The sequence below is a fragment of the Sceloporus occidentalis genome, unplaced genomic scaffold (genome assembly GCF_023333645.1).
Source record: "Sceloporus occidentalis isolate IW3139 unplaced genomic scaffold, rSceOcc1.0.p SCAF_1, whole genome shotgun sequence".
Taxonomy (NCBI): domain Eukaryota; kingdom Metazoa; phylum Chordata; class Lepidosauria; order Squamata; family Phrynosomatidae; genus Sceloporus; species Sceloporus occidentalis.
This window is the reverse complement of record NW_028316981.1, coordinates 284686682-284701335: the sequence shown is the minus strand read 5'-3', so window position 1 is coordinate 284701335 and position 14654 is coordinate 284686682. Positions and strand designations below refer to the sequence as shown.

The following is a 14654-nucleotide window of genomic DNA, read 5'->3' as shown; positions in this document are numbered from 1 at the left end:
GAAGCCAAATCATTGTATTACAGTTTCCTTAGTTGTTTACTGTGCATTTGTTTTAATTCTGTAAAAGGGTGGAAATAAGTAACAGTCATATTAGGTGTAGTAAAATTGTCACCTACATTAGGTAAGAGGATATTTTTCAAAAACATGCTCAGTATTGTTCTAACTATAAGTTTTCCTATAAGTGCTCTACTGAAGACAGATATGTTCATCACTACTATCACATTAATTTTCATTTGTTAAGGCTTCTAATCATTTTGTTGTTGGTACAGGGGTGGGGATTGTCTAATTGTTTATTCTGTTGGGTTATGTATTGATTATTATATTGTGCTATGCATTTTATTTTATTGTAATCCATAGGGATCCATAGGGACAGGCGGGCTAAAATTATTATTATTATTATTATTATTATTATTTATTATTTCTAATTATATCAAAAAAGCATATTGATGGGTGTGTAAATATCAGGCTTAAGACAGTTTTTGACAGATACTGTTAAAGCCATGGGTTGTGTCAAATTGATGCCACTTCTCTGATGGTAACCTGTTTGATTGGCTGATCCATCTGCAGAATGAAGAGTGAGATGCAATTATGTCTAATTCCCATTTCTCATTTTGAGCACTTAGGAAGGGGCCACCAATCTTTGGGAGAAGATTTGGGGCTCTGAAAATACAACTGTTGAATTAAAATGCCAGTGAGGTAACACCAACTGGATGCAGTCTCAAGGGCTGGATCCAGATTTATTCATTTGCAGTGGATGTGTGGGAAACAAGACTGTCCTGTCCTTCATCATAGCAATACCTCAGAATTGCTATGTGAAGAGACCCTATTGAATGGGGCATGTTGTGGGACAGAGGAGCTGAAGGCATCACAGCCTATCTGCTCAATTCAGCAAAGTGCATATACCATGGGGAAACATAGGATATAAGGGTGAAGCGTCTACTGTGGGAAATAAGATTAAGGCAATTTTCCTCCAACCAATTTAGTTATGCATGTCAAAATCCAAATCCAAATGCAGTGAAGCCTTAAAACATTTGTTTCAATCTGATTTTGGTTTGTTTTCAGTAGCATTCATCTGTTCCTATCACTTTTTCCACAGGAAATTTTTAAGAAGGAGAAGTATAAAGAAGAAATAAAAAGGAAGATTGAAGACGTTTGTGAAAAGGACAGGATCCAGAAAGCCAAAGAATATGAAGAAGGACTTGTGTCAGAACCACTCCAAACTCAGATTAAAGGTCATGCATCCGCCCCTCACTATGGAAAGAATGAGCCCTCAGAAGAGCCAGTCAGTACAGCAAATATATATCAGCCTGGATCTTGGATGCCTCCCAAGGACAGTGCCCATAATAAATAAGCAGTTAGATAGAAATATTTGGAGATAAATAATTATGTTAATAGGAAATGAGCAAAAAACCTGTTTTGTTTACTATTATATTGTATTAAGTGCCTAATACATATATACATTTTTGCATTACATGTGGAAATGTTTGAGTAAATGGAGGAAAGACTCTGATAATTAAGATGTAATCAGTTGTTAAATGTTCATGTTCTGTAATTCATTGATAATTGCTGTAAAGTGTTGGTGTAATCCTGGTGATCAGGCCTGGAGAACCTCTGGCTTCCAGGTGTTTTGAACTAGTTTCCATAATCTTTTACCATTAAACATAGTATCTGCGGCTAGAGTTGCCATAACCCTCCTGCCGGCGGGACATTCCCTTTTTTCACCACTAGGGGGCGTCCCTGCATGGTTTCCTCCTTGACTCAGGTTTGTCCTGGGTTTTGCCAATCTGGTGACTTTCACACCAAAATGGGTACTTTTCAGAGCCTTTGGTGTGATTTTGGTGGTTGGTTTTAATGGTAATTTTGAGAGTTGAAATAAGTTCCAATTATTTTTATTCAATTAGGGCTACGTTTTATTGCCATATTAACATTACAGGGACTTTCCAAGGATTTTGACTGAATATTTGGTGAGATATGGGAGGGGGATTTGCTGAGTTTTGGCCAAACGTTTGGGGAATTATCTTCGAGGCTTGTTGGCAACAGGAGGTTGCCAGACTCAGGAAGAGGCGCTTCTCCTCTGTTTGGTCCCAGCAAGGCAGCAGGGGGGAGAGGGCCATTTCCTTTGGCACCGAGGCGAGGATGATGAGGAAGAGGAGGAGGTGTGTGGCCATTTTCAATATTTATTTTGCTCATGTGTGTTTTTTCTAACTTTGACTGCCAGGGCTGAATGCTTTGGAATTCTGGTGTCTGTGAGGCATTTGCCCTTCTCTGTTAGAGAGCTCTGGTGCCACAATAAACTACAATTCCCAGGATTCCATAGCACTGAGCTCTGGCAGTCAAAGCAGTGTGTTTGGACACAGATATCCTTCTTTTGTGAGTTAATGAATGAATCCAGTCCCTAGCCTTTATATCTCTCACACTCTGCAGGAGTACTAACCCACTTTGAGACTGCTTTAACTCAATGGTAGGGAATCCTGGTAATGCTAGTGTTTGGGAGACACTGAGACTTCTCTGTCAGAGATGGCTCTGAGGCCACAATAGACTACAATTCCCAGGATTCCCCAGCACTGAGCAGTCTCAAACTGGACCATTTCCTCAGTGTCGATGCACCTGGTGAGGAATTCTAGGCACTGCAGTTCAACTACGTTTGGAGGGTTATGTGACTCCCTGTCAGAGATAGCTCTGGGGCCACAGTGTACTACAATTCCCAGCATTCCCTAGCACTAACCCAGGACAGTTAAGTCACTCTCGAACTGGATTATTTCCTCAGTGTGGATGCAGCTTTGGTGAGGAACTCTGGGCATTTCAGTCCAGCTATGTTTTATTTCTGCAGTGTATTTTGGACCAGAGACAAGGTGACTAGACATCCTTCTCCTTTTCCAGGAAATGTCCTCTTCTGTCAAATTTCAAAATGTCCTCCATTTTGATCATGCCTAAGAAACATACATTTATCTTATCATTTTTTAAAAAATCATCAATTTTTTTCACGTGTCCTCCATTTATTAAAACTGTGTCCTACATTTGAAAATGTCCTACATTTGTCCCGGTTTGGAGGTCCTGACTTATGGCAACCCTATCTGCGGCTGAAGGGATTTGAAGCCGAAAGTACGTGTATGGCCACATTACAATAATAAATATAAAAGGAGGCACCGAATATAATACTTGTTCAGCCATCAGTAAAGTTCTTTCATAGCTAGAGTATTTGCATTAACTAAATTTACAACTGACTTGTAGAATCATGGAGTTGGAAGACCCCCAAGGGCCTTCCAGTCCAACCCCCTGCTATGCAGGAACTCACAAAGTACCCTCGACAGATGGCCATCCAGCTTCTTAAAAACCTCCAAAGGAGGCTCCCACCACACCCCATGTAATTCATATGGAACAGAGGCCGCAATACTTGGCTGATAAATAATGCTACTGTAGATACAGCACTCTACACCTGGGCATACATATAGCCTGTAACAGGCAACCATAATTTCAAGAATGTTTGTTCCCAGTCCATAGCTTAAAATGACCACAGTTGCCTGTTTTCACCTTTCATGGAGCACTCTGGTTAGTTTTTATCCCTGTTGGATCAAGAGGAAAGAAGTCTTTAGTAGCAGGAAAGCTAGATTCCCACTGCATCTCAACCAAGTCATAGAAAGGCAGCAACAGAAGGGGTTAGAAGTTCTCTTTAGGTTCCTTTCATAACACTAGCTGCTACTATGTAGTACCTTCATGGAGTCTTACCATGAAAGCTCATTCTTACTATGTGCAGAAGAGCAACTCACTGGAGAGTGAGCTTCCCAAGCCTTCCCCACTCCTGAGGCAGGAGTCACATGATTTCTAGAACTTCTCTCCCAAAATGATCAGTCAGGCTGCTACACCAGAAAAATAAATCTACCCCATTTATTTGATTGTACTGTATTTAATGCTATCTAGAGGCTTCACTGTGTCCCATGTAACAAAGAAAAAATAAACATCTAGTGTGTATGCACCTTCAAGTTGTCTGTCAGTTTATAGTGACTTCTCTTAGGGTTTCATGGGGTTTTCTTAGGTGAAGAACACTCAAGAGGTGGTTTTGCTGGTTCCTTCCTTTGAAATATAGCCTGCAGCAGCTGATCTTTGTTGGTGGGCTCCCATCTAAGTTTTAACCAAGGCTTATCCTGCTTTGCTTCCAAGATCAGGCAGGATCTGGTGCCTTTGGTGATTTAAAACCATAAAATAGAGCTAGTGAAAGTGAACAATGAAGACTTGTATGGTCAGAAGATATCATGTATTCATCTTATTAACTAGTTTTGGAGTCATGCATGCTGAACACAAATCAGTATGCCTTGGGCCCTTATCTTATGCGGGGGATCCGTTCCGGACCCCCCTGCGTAAGGCAAAAAGCACATATGCTCGAGCCCCATTGAATATTGTGGGGCTCGTGCTTGTGGCACAGCAGAGTGTGTGCGCCATGGGCGTGCACACCTTTCTTTTGTCATGCAGCTTCAGTGTAAGCACACTGTAATTCTGAATAGTTAATAGAAAAATAGTGCTTTTCCATGGGAATATACTTGATTGCCATAAAATTTTGCTGTTAGCTGCCCTCAAGTCAACTGAGACTCATGCTGACAAAGTGGATGAGACATCTCCAAGTCTCCCTGTCCTCCACTGCTCTGCTCATTTCCTACAGACTTATGCCTATGTCCTCCCTAATTGAGTCTAGCCTTCTGGTGTGTGGTCTACCTCTCTTTCTTCTACCCTCAGTCTTTCCCAGCATTATGGTCTCTTTTCCAATGAGTCATGCCTTCTCATGATGTGGCCAAAGCACAACAGCCTCAATGTAATCATCTTGGCGTCCAGAGGGATTTCTGGCTTGATTCACTCAAGGACCCATTTGTTTGTCTTTCTGGTTGTCCGTAGTATCCTTGGCACTCTTCTCCAGCACATCTCAAGAGTTGATTTTCTTTTTATCTGCTTTTTTGACAGTCCAGCTCTCACATCCCTACATAGTGATTGGGAATACTATGGCTTGGACGTTTCTAACTTTGGTGCTCATTTGTATATCTTTAGCATTTTCTCTTAACTCTTTCATGGCTGCCTTTTCCATTCCTAGTCTTTTTATCTCAATAAGAAGATAGACATCCCTTATTCAGTGGCAAATTTCTTAAGACCAACTTTCTTTCTCACAACTAGGACACCTGGATATGGAAGGAAGAGAAGAATATGAATTGGAATTGAAAGAAATGGGAGACCTGAAAAGTTCTGAAAGTTAGGCAACCATTGCCAATTACAGGATCCAACTGTCTATGTATCTGTCTTGTGGCAGCACTTCCTCCCCGGTCTCTGTTGGCTCTTGCACTTCCCACCCATCAGAAAAATGAGAGACAAGCCAATCCCATCAGGGTGCCTTTCTGAGACTTTGGTAAGCCCTTGCTTCTCCTGCCATGCAAGAAAAACCATGAACAGCCAGCTCTCTTGGGTGCTGCTGCTTTACCAGGCCTGAAATGCCCCCCCCCAAAAAAAATTCATCTAGTATAGAGGAGGCATGGAAGTCAACTCCTTCCTTTCCCCACTGCTCAGCTAAGTTCGAGGAACAGCTCAATAGCAGGTAAAGAGGATCATCTTTTTGTTTGCCTTTCCTCCCTTTTCCTTTTTTGACTGATTGGCCAGAGTGGGGAGGATTGTGGGAAGTTGTTATGATCTACCTTATCTCTCCTTCATTTAACAGTGGGAGGGAAGGAGGACCTGAGATGGTTACTTTTTCCCAACCTTGGGGAAGGGGCCAAGTTCATCTAGTCTTCTTCAGATGTAGGTCTTCACTTCCTGTCTGGGGTACATATATCATTTTCCCCCTTGCTTTACCTATCACTCCTGGTTCCTCCACTGTTTGCTAATTTCCCATTTGCCTTATCAGCCAAAATGGGTATGAACTGCCCTCATCTTATAGCCATTGTACCCAATGAAAAACACTGGGAGCTGCAGTTCAGTGTCACCTGGGGACATGCTATGCCCCTCTGTGGTTTCAAAATTCTATAAAAACCATGGGCCCGAGAGCCCATTCATTCTCACTGTCCTGCCATCTGAGACTAACTGTGAAATCACTGGATTAGTTCTAGACAAGTGTATGGGGTCAGCTCCTCCTGTGTACTGCATCCTCCATAGTAAGACTTTCCTCTGCAGTTCCTTTCAAAATGGCAGCAGGAAGTGATGTCCTATCACTTTCCCCAGTTTGAGAGGGACTACAGAGGAAAATGAAGGTATGGGGGAAGATAGTGGGATTCTAGGTAGGCTTTTTCCCAAATTGTCCGTTCTCCCTTAAGACTTGTAGCCAGAACTGGGGCTCACACCACAGGATATTTAGAGGGCAAGATGTGTCAAGCTTCTTTTGCACAGTGATTCTCTGCAAAGACTAGCCACTGCTCTGCACGCACACATCACTGTTTCTCCCTCTTTCCTCTATCCCCAGCATTACTGACACCTAAATTTGTTTTGTCTCAAGCCCCATTAGCTCTCCATAAGTCATATGTTCATAAGCCATAAGTCCAGCACAAGTTAGCCTCCCCCCCGCCCCGCCATCAGAATCCCCAGCTGAGCTACCCTCAATTTAAACATAGTGCACATACCTAAAAACTAATTTCTACATAAGCCTGAATTTAGATTTCATCAATTTAGTTATTTGCTTTGAGTTTAGTATGCATTAGGTTTAATTGTTGCACATGTTAACTAATTACCCTATTATATTTGTGGTCAGAAGCCTCCTGTAGGCAAGTTATTCCCAAAAGAATGATTATGTATATTTTTAATTTTGGAGCATTAAATAAATTTTCCAAGAAGCAAAACTAGTAAGAATTACTAGGGCAAAGCTGGTAAAATACAGTATTCCCAGGTTAAAAGATCCCTTTTACAAGTTTATCACAGAATGCACAATAAATTTTCACATCTGGGGAACGTATAAATAAATAAGAGCCATTCAGTTCAGACATTATTCTCATTTTAAAGGACCCCCCTTTAGATACTAGATACATTTTTGCAACAGTGTTGTTACAGTTGTCTAGTACATTATTAATCTGCTCATACAAATAATTTATTAATAAATAACACCTAATAATCCTGTGTGTTCACATAAATAGCACTTATAGCTATTGTTCCCAATTACTGGCCTTGCACAGTCTGCACAAGTTTCATGTTATTTTCTAAAATATCTAAAAAGAATCTAAATATATAAAAAGTACTGACTTACTATGAAAGAATGATTTTTGGTAATATTGAAATAATGTATAATAGGATGCAGCTAATCTAAGCAGGTTATTTTTAAAAACAGAGAGAGAAAACAGTCTTCTCCAAGCTATAAAATCATAATGGATATTTAATCAGATATTTAATCAGTCAAAAAGTATCAGTTCATACTTTATAAACACACTACATACAAGTATTGTTACTCATATCTTGCTTACAAATACATCCCAAATTAGAAAATAAATCTCAAGACAATGCTTCTCAAAAACTATTAAAATTAATGACCAGACTTTTATAACACAAATTAAAAAGAACAAACTATTTCAGCAATTATCAGATTTAGTCATATCCATCTCCTAGAAAGATTACAACATTTAAAATATAAACAAGAAGAGTGCATGATTAAGAAAAGTTCTGTCCAGTAGGACTTGCATTTTAGTCCTTCTTTGTTCGTTTAGCTTTTGCAATATTTTCCTGGCGTTTCTGCTTCTTCTTTTGTTCTTTCTCCCTGGCTTCTATCATTTTTGCCAATTTCCAAGACAGTACTGCACTTGCTAAGAAGAGAGGTGTAAGAGCCAGGATCACCGTTGTGAGAAATCCATATGGATCCTTTGCAGCCCATTCCACAATATATTCAGCCCAGCCTTTGATATTATCAAGCATCTTTTCTGCTACCTAAGGGGAGAAATCCTCCATAAGAAATAAAAGTGATTCTATTAGACATTTAATAGGAAACTACTCAAACAGTTGCCTATCCGGGGGTGATGGTGAGAGAGTAAAACTGCTTGTACTTGCAAACTTTGGTATATGCAATGTTGTTCATACTTTATTAACAGGAACAGAACATCTAGTTGATTAATCAGCCACATACAGTGTAAACAACCAAATGTTCCCAATTAACTGGCCAAGAGATTTATTTTTTCAGGGGTGGGGAGGAGAACATTGGCCCAAGCATTTAGAAAAACTGCAGACAATGGTCCCTTCAATGGGAGGGATCCTGTGTAAGTGGAGCACAGGAAATGCTGGTCTGCAGTTTATAATAGGAATGGCTCTGGCATAACCTTGCTCTGGATCAGAATACTTCTACTTGGTGGAAGAGAGAGGAAGTCATTCTCCACTGATGCGCAATACACCCAACAGTACCCAGTGTCACACTCCCCCAAGAAGTTGGAGGATCTTGTGGAAGATCACCTCTCTTCCCCTTTCTCCAGTGGAAGCAGGCTGAGACGAACTCTATTCAGGCACTGTTCACACTGGTGGAATTAAATGGCTGGCTCCTACTCGCTTCCCCCCAACATTTGCAAGTTTAAGCATTTGCCCAGAAAGAACAAGAGAGGAGTTAGGAAAGATTTGATTCTGGAATAAAAATAAGTATCATCTTTGGGTTTAAGACTTTTTTGCATCCAGCATTCTTCTGTAAAATGAGATAACACCCTTCCGTGGAACCCACAGCTTTTGCTGGAATTTTCCATTAGTCTGACTCTTTTGGCTGATGAAGAAAAACACAATCTCCCTCTATCTCCCTGTTCTGCTGCCAGGCCCATATTACCACCTCAGGTCCTTCCACTGGGCATTTATATAATATCCCATTAAAGATAACTGATGATTCCACTCACCCAAGGAGCTAAGAAGCTCCAGTTTAACGATGTACAACAGGACCAGGCACTGTTCTCATGAAGAGGTAAAAGAGATAACCTTGAGAATGTAAAACAAATAATAATACTGAGGATTAAAATTGTAATTCACTGTACAGCAATTCAAATATGGTATCAAGCAATATCTGCATGTACTAAATGTGTATTTACATTAGTCTACCCAAAATATTAAGCTGAGATCTTGCTGATTACTGATATGTATCTATGCTGGTACGCAGAATAGTAGCAGGAAAAGTAAATTGATCACTAGCAAAGCAGCAGCAGGAGGACAGAAAAAGCCAGTGCTGCTGCCTCCCAGGCTGTTCAAGAGCCAACAGAGATTACGGCTTTCTCCATTTACCCCTACCATCACATTTGCACCCTTGCCAGAAGTGCATACAGCCTGTTACAGTGGCATAAAGCACCCATAGAATCGCAACCTTGCTGTCTTAAGCATAAGTCAAAATGATGAAAGTGTGGAATTGTGAAATGAGAATTTGTCTCTGATTTTACTTACAAATATTAATGAAGAGGAATTGGGTCTCTGTGCTGTGGAAGGGATGACACATTTCCATATGCTACTGTGACAGTTATATACATGTTTCACATTTTACAAGTCATCACAAAGAACACCTTGAAAGCAAGGTATACAGATGAAAATGGAGAACCACCTGGACCGAGGCTGATGGAAATAACATGGCCAAGGTTCTCCACTGAGAGACATACATGGCATAGCTACATCTTTCAACGCTACTCACCCCAAACTCACCTTATAAGTAGCAGAGTCCCACCACCCCAAACAGAGCCCTTTCCAAGTTGTTAGGAGAATGGGTGGAGCAGCAGGGAGCTTTCTTCTGTATGTGCTGCAGGAGGCATCTGCAAAGACACTGGGTGCTCTCTGCAGATGATATCCTTGCAGTGTGTCCAGCAACAAGAAAATAATTGATGTCCCCAATGATCTCACAACACAAGAATGGCCACATTGGGGCATGGGACAGCACTGCTTACAAAGTGAGTTTTGTGGAGAGAAATTTGGTCATTACATGGATGGAACAGAATTCTGACCTATGCAATGACCATAAAGGATCACAGAATCATAGAGTTGGAAGAGACCACAAGGGCCACCAAGTCCAACCCACTGCCATGCAGGAACTCTCAATCAAAGCATCCCCGACAGATGGCCATCCAGCCTCTGTTTAAAGACCTCTAAGGAAGAAGACTCCACTACACTCTGAGGAAGAGTGTTCCACTGTCAAACAGCCTTTACTGTCAGGACGTTCCTCCTAATGTTGAGGTGGAATATCTTTTCCTGTAGCTTGCATCCATTGTTCCAGGTCCTAATTTCCAGAGCAGCAGAAAACAAGCTGGCTCCCTCCTCAATATGACATCCCTTTAAGTATTTAAACAGGGCTATCATATCACCTCTTAAACTGACCAAAGAAGAATGGAGTGGCACTTTTACTTCCCTTAATCTACACACTATATTTCTATTGATGCAGCCTAAAATTGCAATAGCCTTTTTAGCTGCCGCATCACACAGCTAAAACGACTGTGATGGTATGCTGTAATAGTTCACTAATAGTATGCCAGCCAATGTTTAAGTTAAGACAGAGTCTGTGTAGAACAAACAACTGAAGTAACATCTTGAACATTTTAATGTCTTTTAAACACATGGCAGAGTGGGAGAGGACAGTTGCGATCCTAGATAACTGCAAATACAAAACCAACACTGGCAGTTATGCCAAATTTTCAGAATGGAAGGGATGTATCCTGTGCAATGTAACAGCTTCAACTTTTGGTTTGCAGGCAAGTCTGTTCATGGAAAATGTCTATTAGAAATAACCCAGATGAAACAGCAAGAGGAATAATTTTACTAAGATCTTACGGAATTGTTCATTGTATTTCAAAGGCATTAAAAGCACTAGAACACACACAGGGTAGAAATTCAGCAGATGCCTGAGACACCTTTATCACACAGGATTTATAAATTTCAATCCAAACATGTATGTGTCTGTGCCAGGAGTGAGATTTATGCATTCATTTTCATAACCGCCTGCAGCTGTTGGGCTGATGCTCTTTAAAAAGAAAGTATTCCCTTAGTTACTTCCATATCATTTTATGTACAGCGCTGTACAAATCTACAGTGCTATATAAATAATAATAATAATAATAGGCAAAGTGCATCAGTAAAAATTAACAACTGCCTGACAGTCAGTCTTAGCAACTGCAGCTCTCTCAGAATACTTGTGTCTCCATTCCAAGCAGGTCTTCTTCACCTGCTGAATTTCTGCCTAAGGAAAAGCTGCTGGATAGGTGCCTGGTGTGTTAAGATCCTACAAGGGCAAAGGGATATTGCAGTATATGATTACTGCAGCAAGACTACTACAAGCTCAAAAGTAGGAGAATTCAATACTATCTATAAAGGAGGAATAACTGCTGGAATTGAGTGAGCTTGCAGAAATGCATAAAGTATCAGCTTTGACTGAGGGGAAATTGTTAGGGACTTTTAAAAAAGACTGGAAACCCATGACCAACTTGCAAAAGGAAAAAAGACTTGATAATTGTGGGATTTGAGAATCAGTAGGTGTTGGTTATCAGCAAAAGTGTCTGGTGTAGTTTTAGAAGGAGGCAGAGTGTGTGCCTTCCAGCCGTTGCCAATTTATGGCGACCTTATCATGGGTTTTCTTGGCCAAACAGGTTCAGAGGCTTGCCATTGCCAGCCTCTGAGGTTGAGAGAGTGTGAGACACATGGCCATGTCTTCTATTAGATCTATTTACATATGTCACCTCAGCCTGGCATCGCGGTCTGACCTTTGGACTATGACTCTGGAGACCGAGGTTCAATTCCGTGTTCGGCCATGAAACCAACTGGGTGACCTTGTGCGAGTCACACTCTCTCAGCCTCAGGGGAAGAAGGCCATGGCAAACCTCCTCCGAACAAATCTTGCCAAGAAAACCCCAGGATAGCTTCACCTTGGAGTTGCCATAAGTTGGAAACGACTTAGAGGTACACAACAACAACAACAACAACAACAACAAACTTCTACTGCATCTGGAAAAATCTTAAGGAATACACACAGATATAAGTATATATATAATTTCCCCTAAGATTTTCCCAGTTAGATAATATATATATGTTATGTTATATTTTATATATATAATATATATATATGATAAATATCGAAGGCGAAGGGAGATATAGGACCAAAACACACTGCAGAGACGATCCAGCCTGAGACCGCTTTAACTGCCCTGGCTCAGTGCTAGGGAATCCTGGGAACTGTAGTTTCGTGCGGCATTGAGCCTTCTGTGTCAGAAAGAGCCTCTGGTGCCACAATAAACTACAACTCCCAGGATTCCCTGGCACTGAGCCAGGGCAGAGATCCCAGACTGGGAAGGGGCCGCTCTTTGGCCTGGAAGAAGGAAAGGCCAGGGCCCCTGAGGTGCCAGGAGGAAGAGGGCAGGGAAGAGGCAGGGAGGAGAGGCGTCCCTCCTCCGCCCGGGGCCCAGGGCCACAGTGGGCCCTTCCTTCCCTCGCTGCCTCCCAGCAAGAAGCCCTTTCTTCCTCTCCTCTCCCCGACTCAGGGCTTCACTCACCCGCCAACCGGAAGCAGGAAGAAGCGAGTGCCGGAAGTCCCCTCTGTCCCTTCCTCCTCCGAAGCTCGCTGGTATCCTCGAGGAATCATAGAGCTGGTCGGCTAGAGAGGCCCCTAGTGGCAGCACTAGTGCTTGTATTCCTTTGCTGCAGTGCTCTTTAAGGGGATTTTGGACTTCAGCTCCCAGAATCCCAGGCTACTGGCCAACATGGCTGAGGCTTCTGGGAGCTGAAGTCCAAAAACCTCTTAAAGGGCACAGTTTGGGGACCACTGCAGCAAAACAATACAGAAACAAGTCCTTATTTTGTTGTTGGGTTTTTTTAATGTTGTAAGCCGCCCTGAGCCCTGACCTCAAGAATAGGGGACTAAAAAGCCCTTTGCGCAGACTGTAGATTTAAGAAGAAGGTCTTAAACAGACATAATCCAGTTTCAGGCTGCTTTAACTGCCCTGGCTCAGTGCTGGGGAATCCTGGGAAATTTGGACTGAATTTGCATGTTTTAACCTCTATACCACCCAAATGTTCCTGATGCAAAAAACGTGGAGACTTCTTGAGGGATCCATTGTTCTCTGCCTACAAAGAGGCCTGTGACCTCACTGGAATTGAGACATATTGGGTTGCAAAAGAGGGGTCCCTGTTGAGATGCAAAGGGACTTTAAACATCCTGGACTCTGAAAATCTCCCTATTGCCCCATGGTGGCCAGAAGGAAGAGGAGCCTGAGCACAAAAGATATCCTTCCCATCATAACATCTGTACTAAGGACTGATTGATTTTTGTGTGCATTTGTTAAATGGCCAACACAGCTGCGCCTGCGTGTTGTCATAAATTAAAAATGTGAAAATATATTGTGTCATTTATATTTATGCTTCATTTTTCAAAGGCAAGTTAAAGAAACTGCCACAGCTAAAAAACACACATGGATAGAGATTAACAAAAAGTTAGTGTTGAAATGTAATTAAAAATGGAATTATTAAATATGTTTTTATTGTTGAAATTTGCTGACTGGTGTAATCCCACCTTGATCTGCAGGGAGAGGCAGGAAATAGAAATAAATTATTATTATTATTATTATTATTATTATTATTATTAACTACTGTATCTAGGGAATTATGAATCCTTCAAAACATACTCATTTAAAAAAAAATCCAAAGACATAAAAAAAGCAATACAGCACACTATTAATAAACTTCTCTTAATAAACAGTGAGTTCTCCAAAGCCAGCTGGAATAAAAAAATAGTCTTCACCATCTAATGGAAAGACAAGGAAGAGAGTTTCAGGGCCTGGAAAAGCCACCAAGAAGGCCCTCTCCCACTAGATTTCCTGTGAGGGTGGCTTGATCAAGAGAGGAGCCTCCCAAAGATCTGAAAGCCCAGACAGACCTATTTGGAAAGACACAATCTGAAAGATTTATTGGGTGTTGTTACTGGTCATAACACATGCCCAGAGATAGCCAGTGGAGTTGTAGTCACAAGGAAGCTGGGTGCTACAAATCCAAAAACATAGCAATCTGCTTTGCACTCTCTTAATAGAAACAAAATTTTGGCTGGATTCTAGTATCAGCTACTTTACTTAGTTGATCAGCTGCTCATTACTTAATATATGAGTAACTTCTTAACTAAGTAACTTCTCCTGGGCTGATCTCCCCAAATCTTATGGAAACATCATTCAACTGTACTCCAGTCACCAACAGAATGGACTTCCTTCTCCCCATGTAGCTGATGCCCAATAAAGGAGTTTTGGTGGCAGTAACCATTGTGTCAGTATTGACAAAATCATGGCTAAGTAGCAGTCATGAATACAAAACAGCTAGGTTTACTCACCCATAACGGTTTCATATTCATGATCACAACTCAGCACTTTTGACACTTTTGGCATGATCATAACTACCTCCAATTTTGCATCGGCTGCATTGGGAAAAGGAGGCCCATTCTGCTGACAATCAGAGCACAGTTGAAAGACATTTTTATCAGGTTTGGAGGGACGAGTTACAGGATTCTGGTATTATACAGTCGGCACCCACGGCTTGAAAATATTCAGAAAAGCATAAATTCCAAATAGCAAACCTTGATTTTCCATTTTATATAAGAGACACCATTTTGTTATGCCACTGGATTGAATGGGACTTAAGCATCCACGGATTTTGTTATCCATGGGGGTCCTGGAATCAACCCCCAGTGGATAACAAGGGCCCACTGTATTTATTTTACTGATGATATTTCTATC

General features: G+C 41.3%; 2 protein-coding genes across 5 annotated transcripts in view; one reads left to right on the top strand and one right to left on the bottom strand.

Moving 5' to 3' along the window:
• The window catches only part of LOC149324007 (NADH dehydrogenase [ubiquinone] 1 alpha subcomplex assembly factor 2-like), a 79941-nt gene extending 75978 nt beyond the window's left edge, over nt 1-3963 (top strand). The window contains exon 4 of the mRNA XM_089495330.1: nt 1097-3963. Coding sequence (XP_089351456.1) covers nt 1097-1351 — 255 coding nt within the window. The 3' untranslated portion in view covers nt 1352-3963. The remainder of the gene's footprint in view (nt 1-1096) is intronic.
• Nucleotides 3964-7312: 3349 nt separating this feature from the next.
• Nucleotides 7313-12487, bottom strand: LOC149324006 (small integral membrane protein 15-like). Of its 4 annotated transcripts, none has more exons than XM_089495316.1 (3): nt 12432-12487; nt 8817-8895; nt 7313-7890 (listed from the first exon to the last, which is right to left on the bottom strand). In XM_089495316.1, the coding sequence occupies exon 3, from the start codon at nt 7861-7863 to the stop codon at nt 7636-7638; it is 228 nt and encodes a 75-aa protein (XP_089351442.1). In that variant the 5' UTR covers nt 7864-7890; nt 8817-8895; nt 12432-12487; the 3' UTR covers nt 7313-7635. The 4 variants fall into 4 exon arrangements, with proteins under 4 accessions (XP_089351442.1, XP_089351447.1, XP_089351432.1 ...); XM_089495321.1 differs by having other exon boundaries at nt 7313-7871; XM_089495306.1 differs by having other exon boundaries at nt 7313-7875; nt 12432-12481.
• Nucleotides 12488-14654: the final 2167 nt, after the last annotated feature.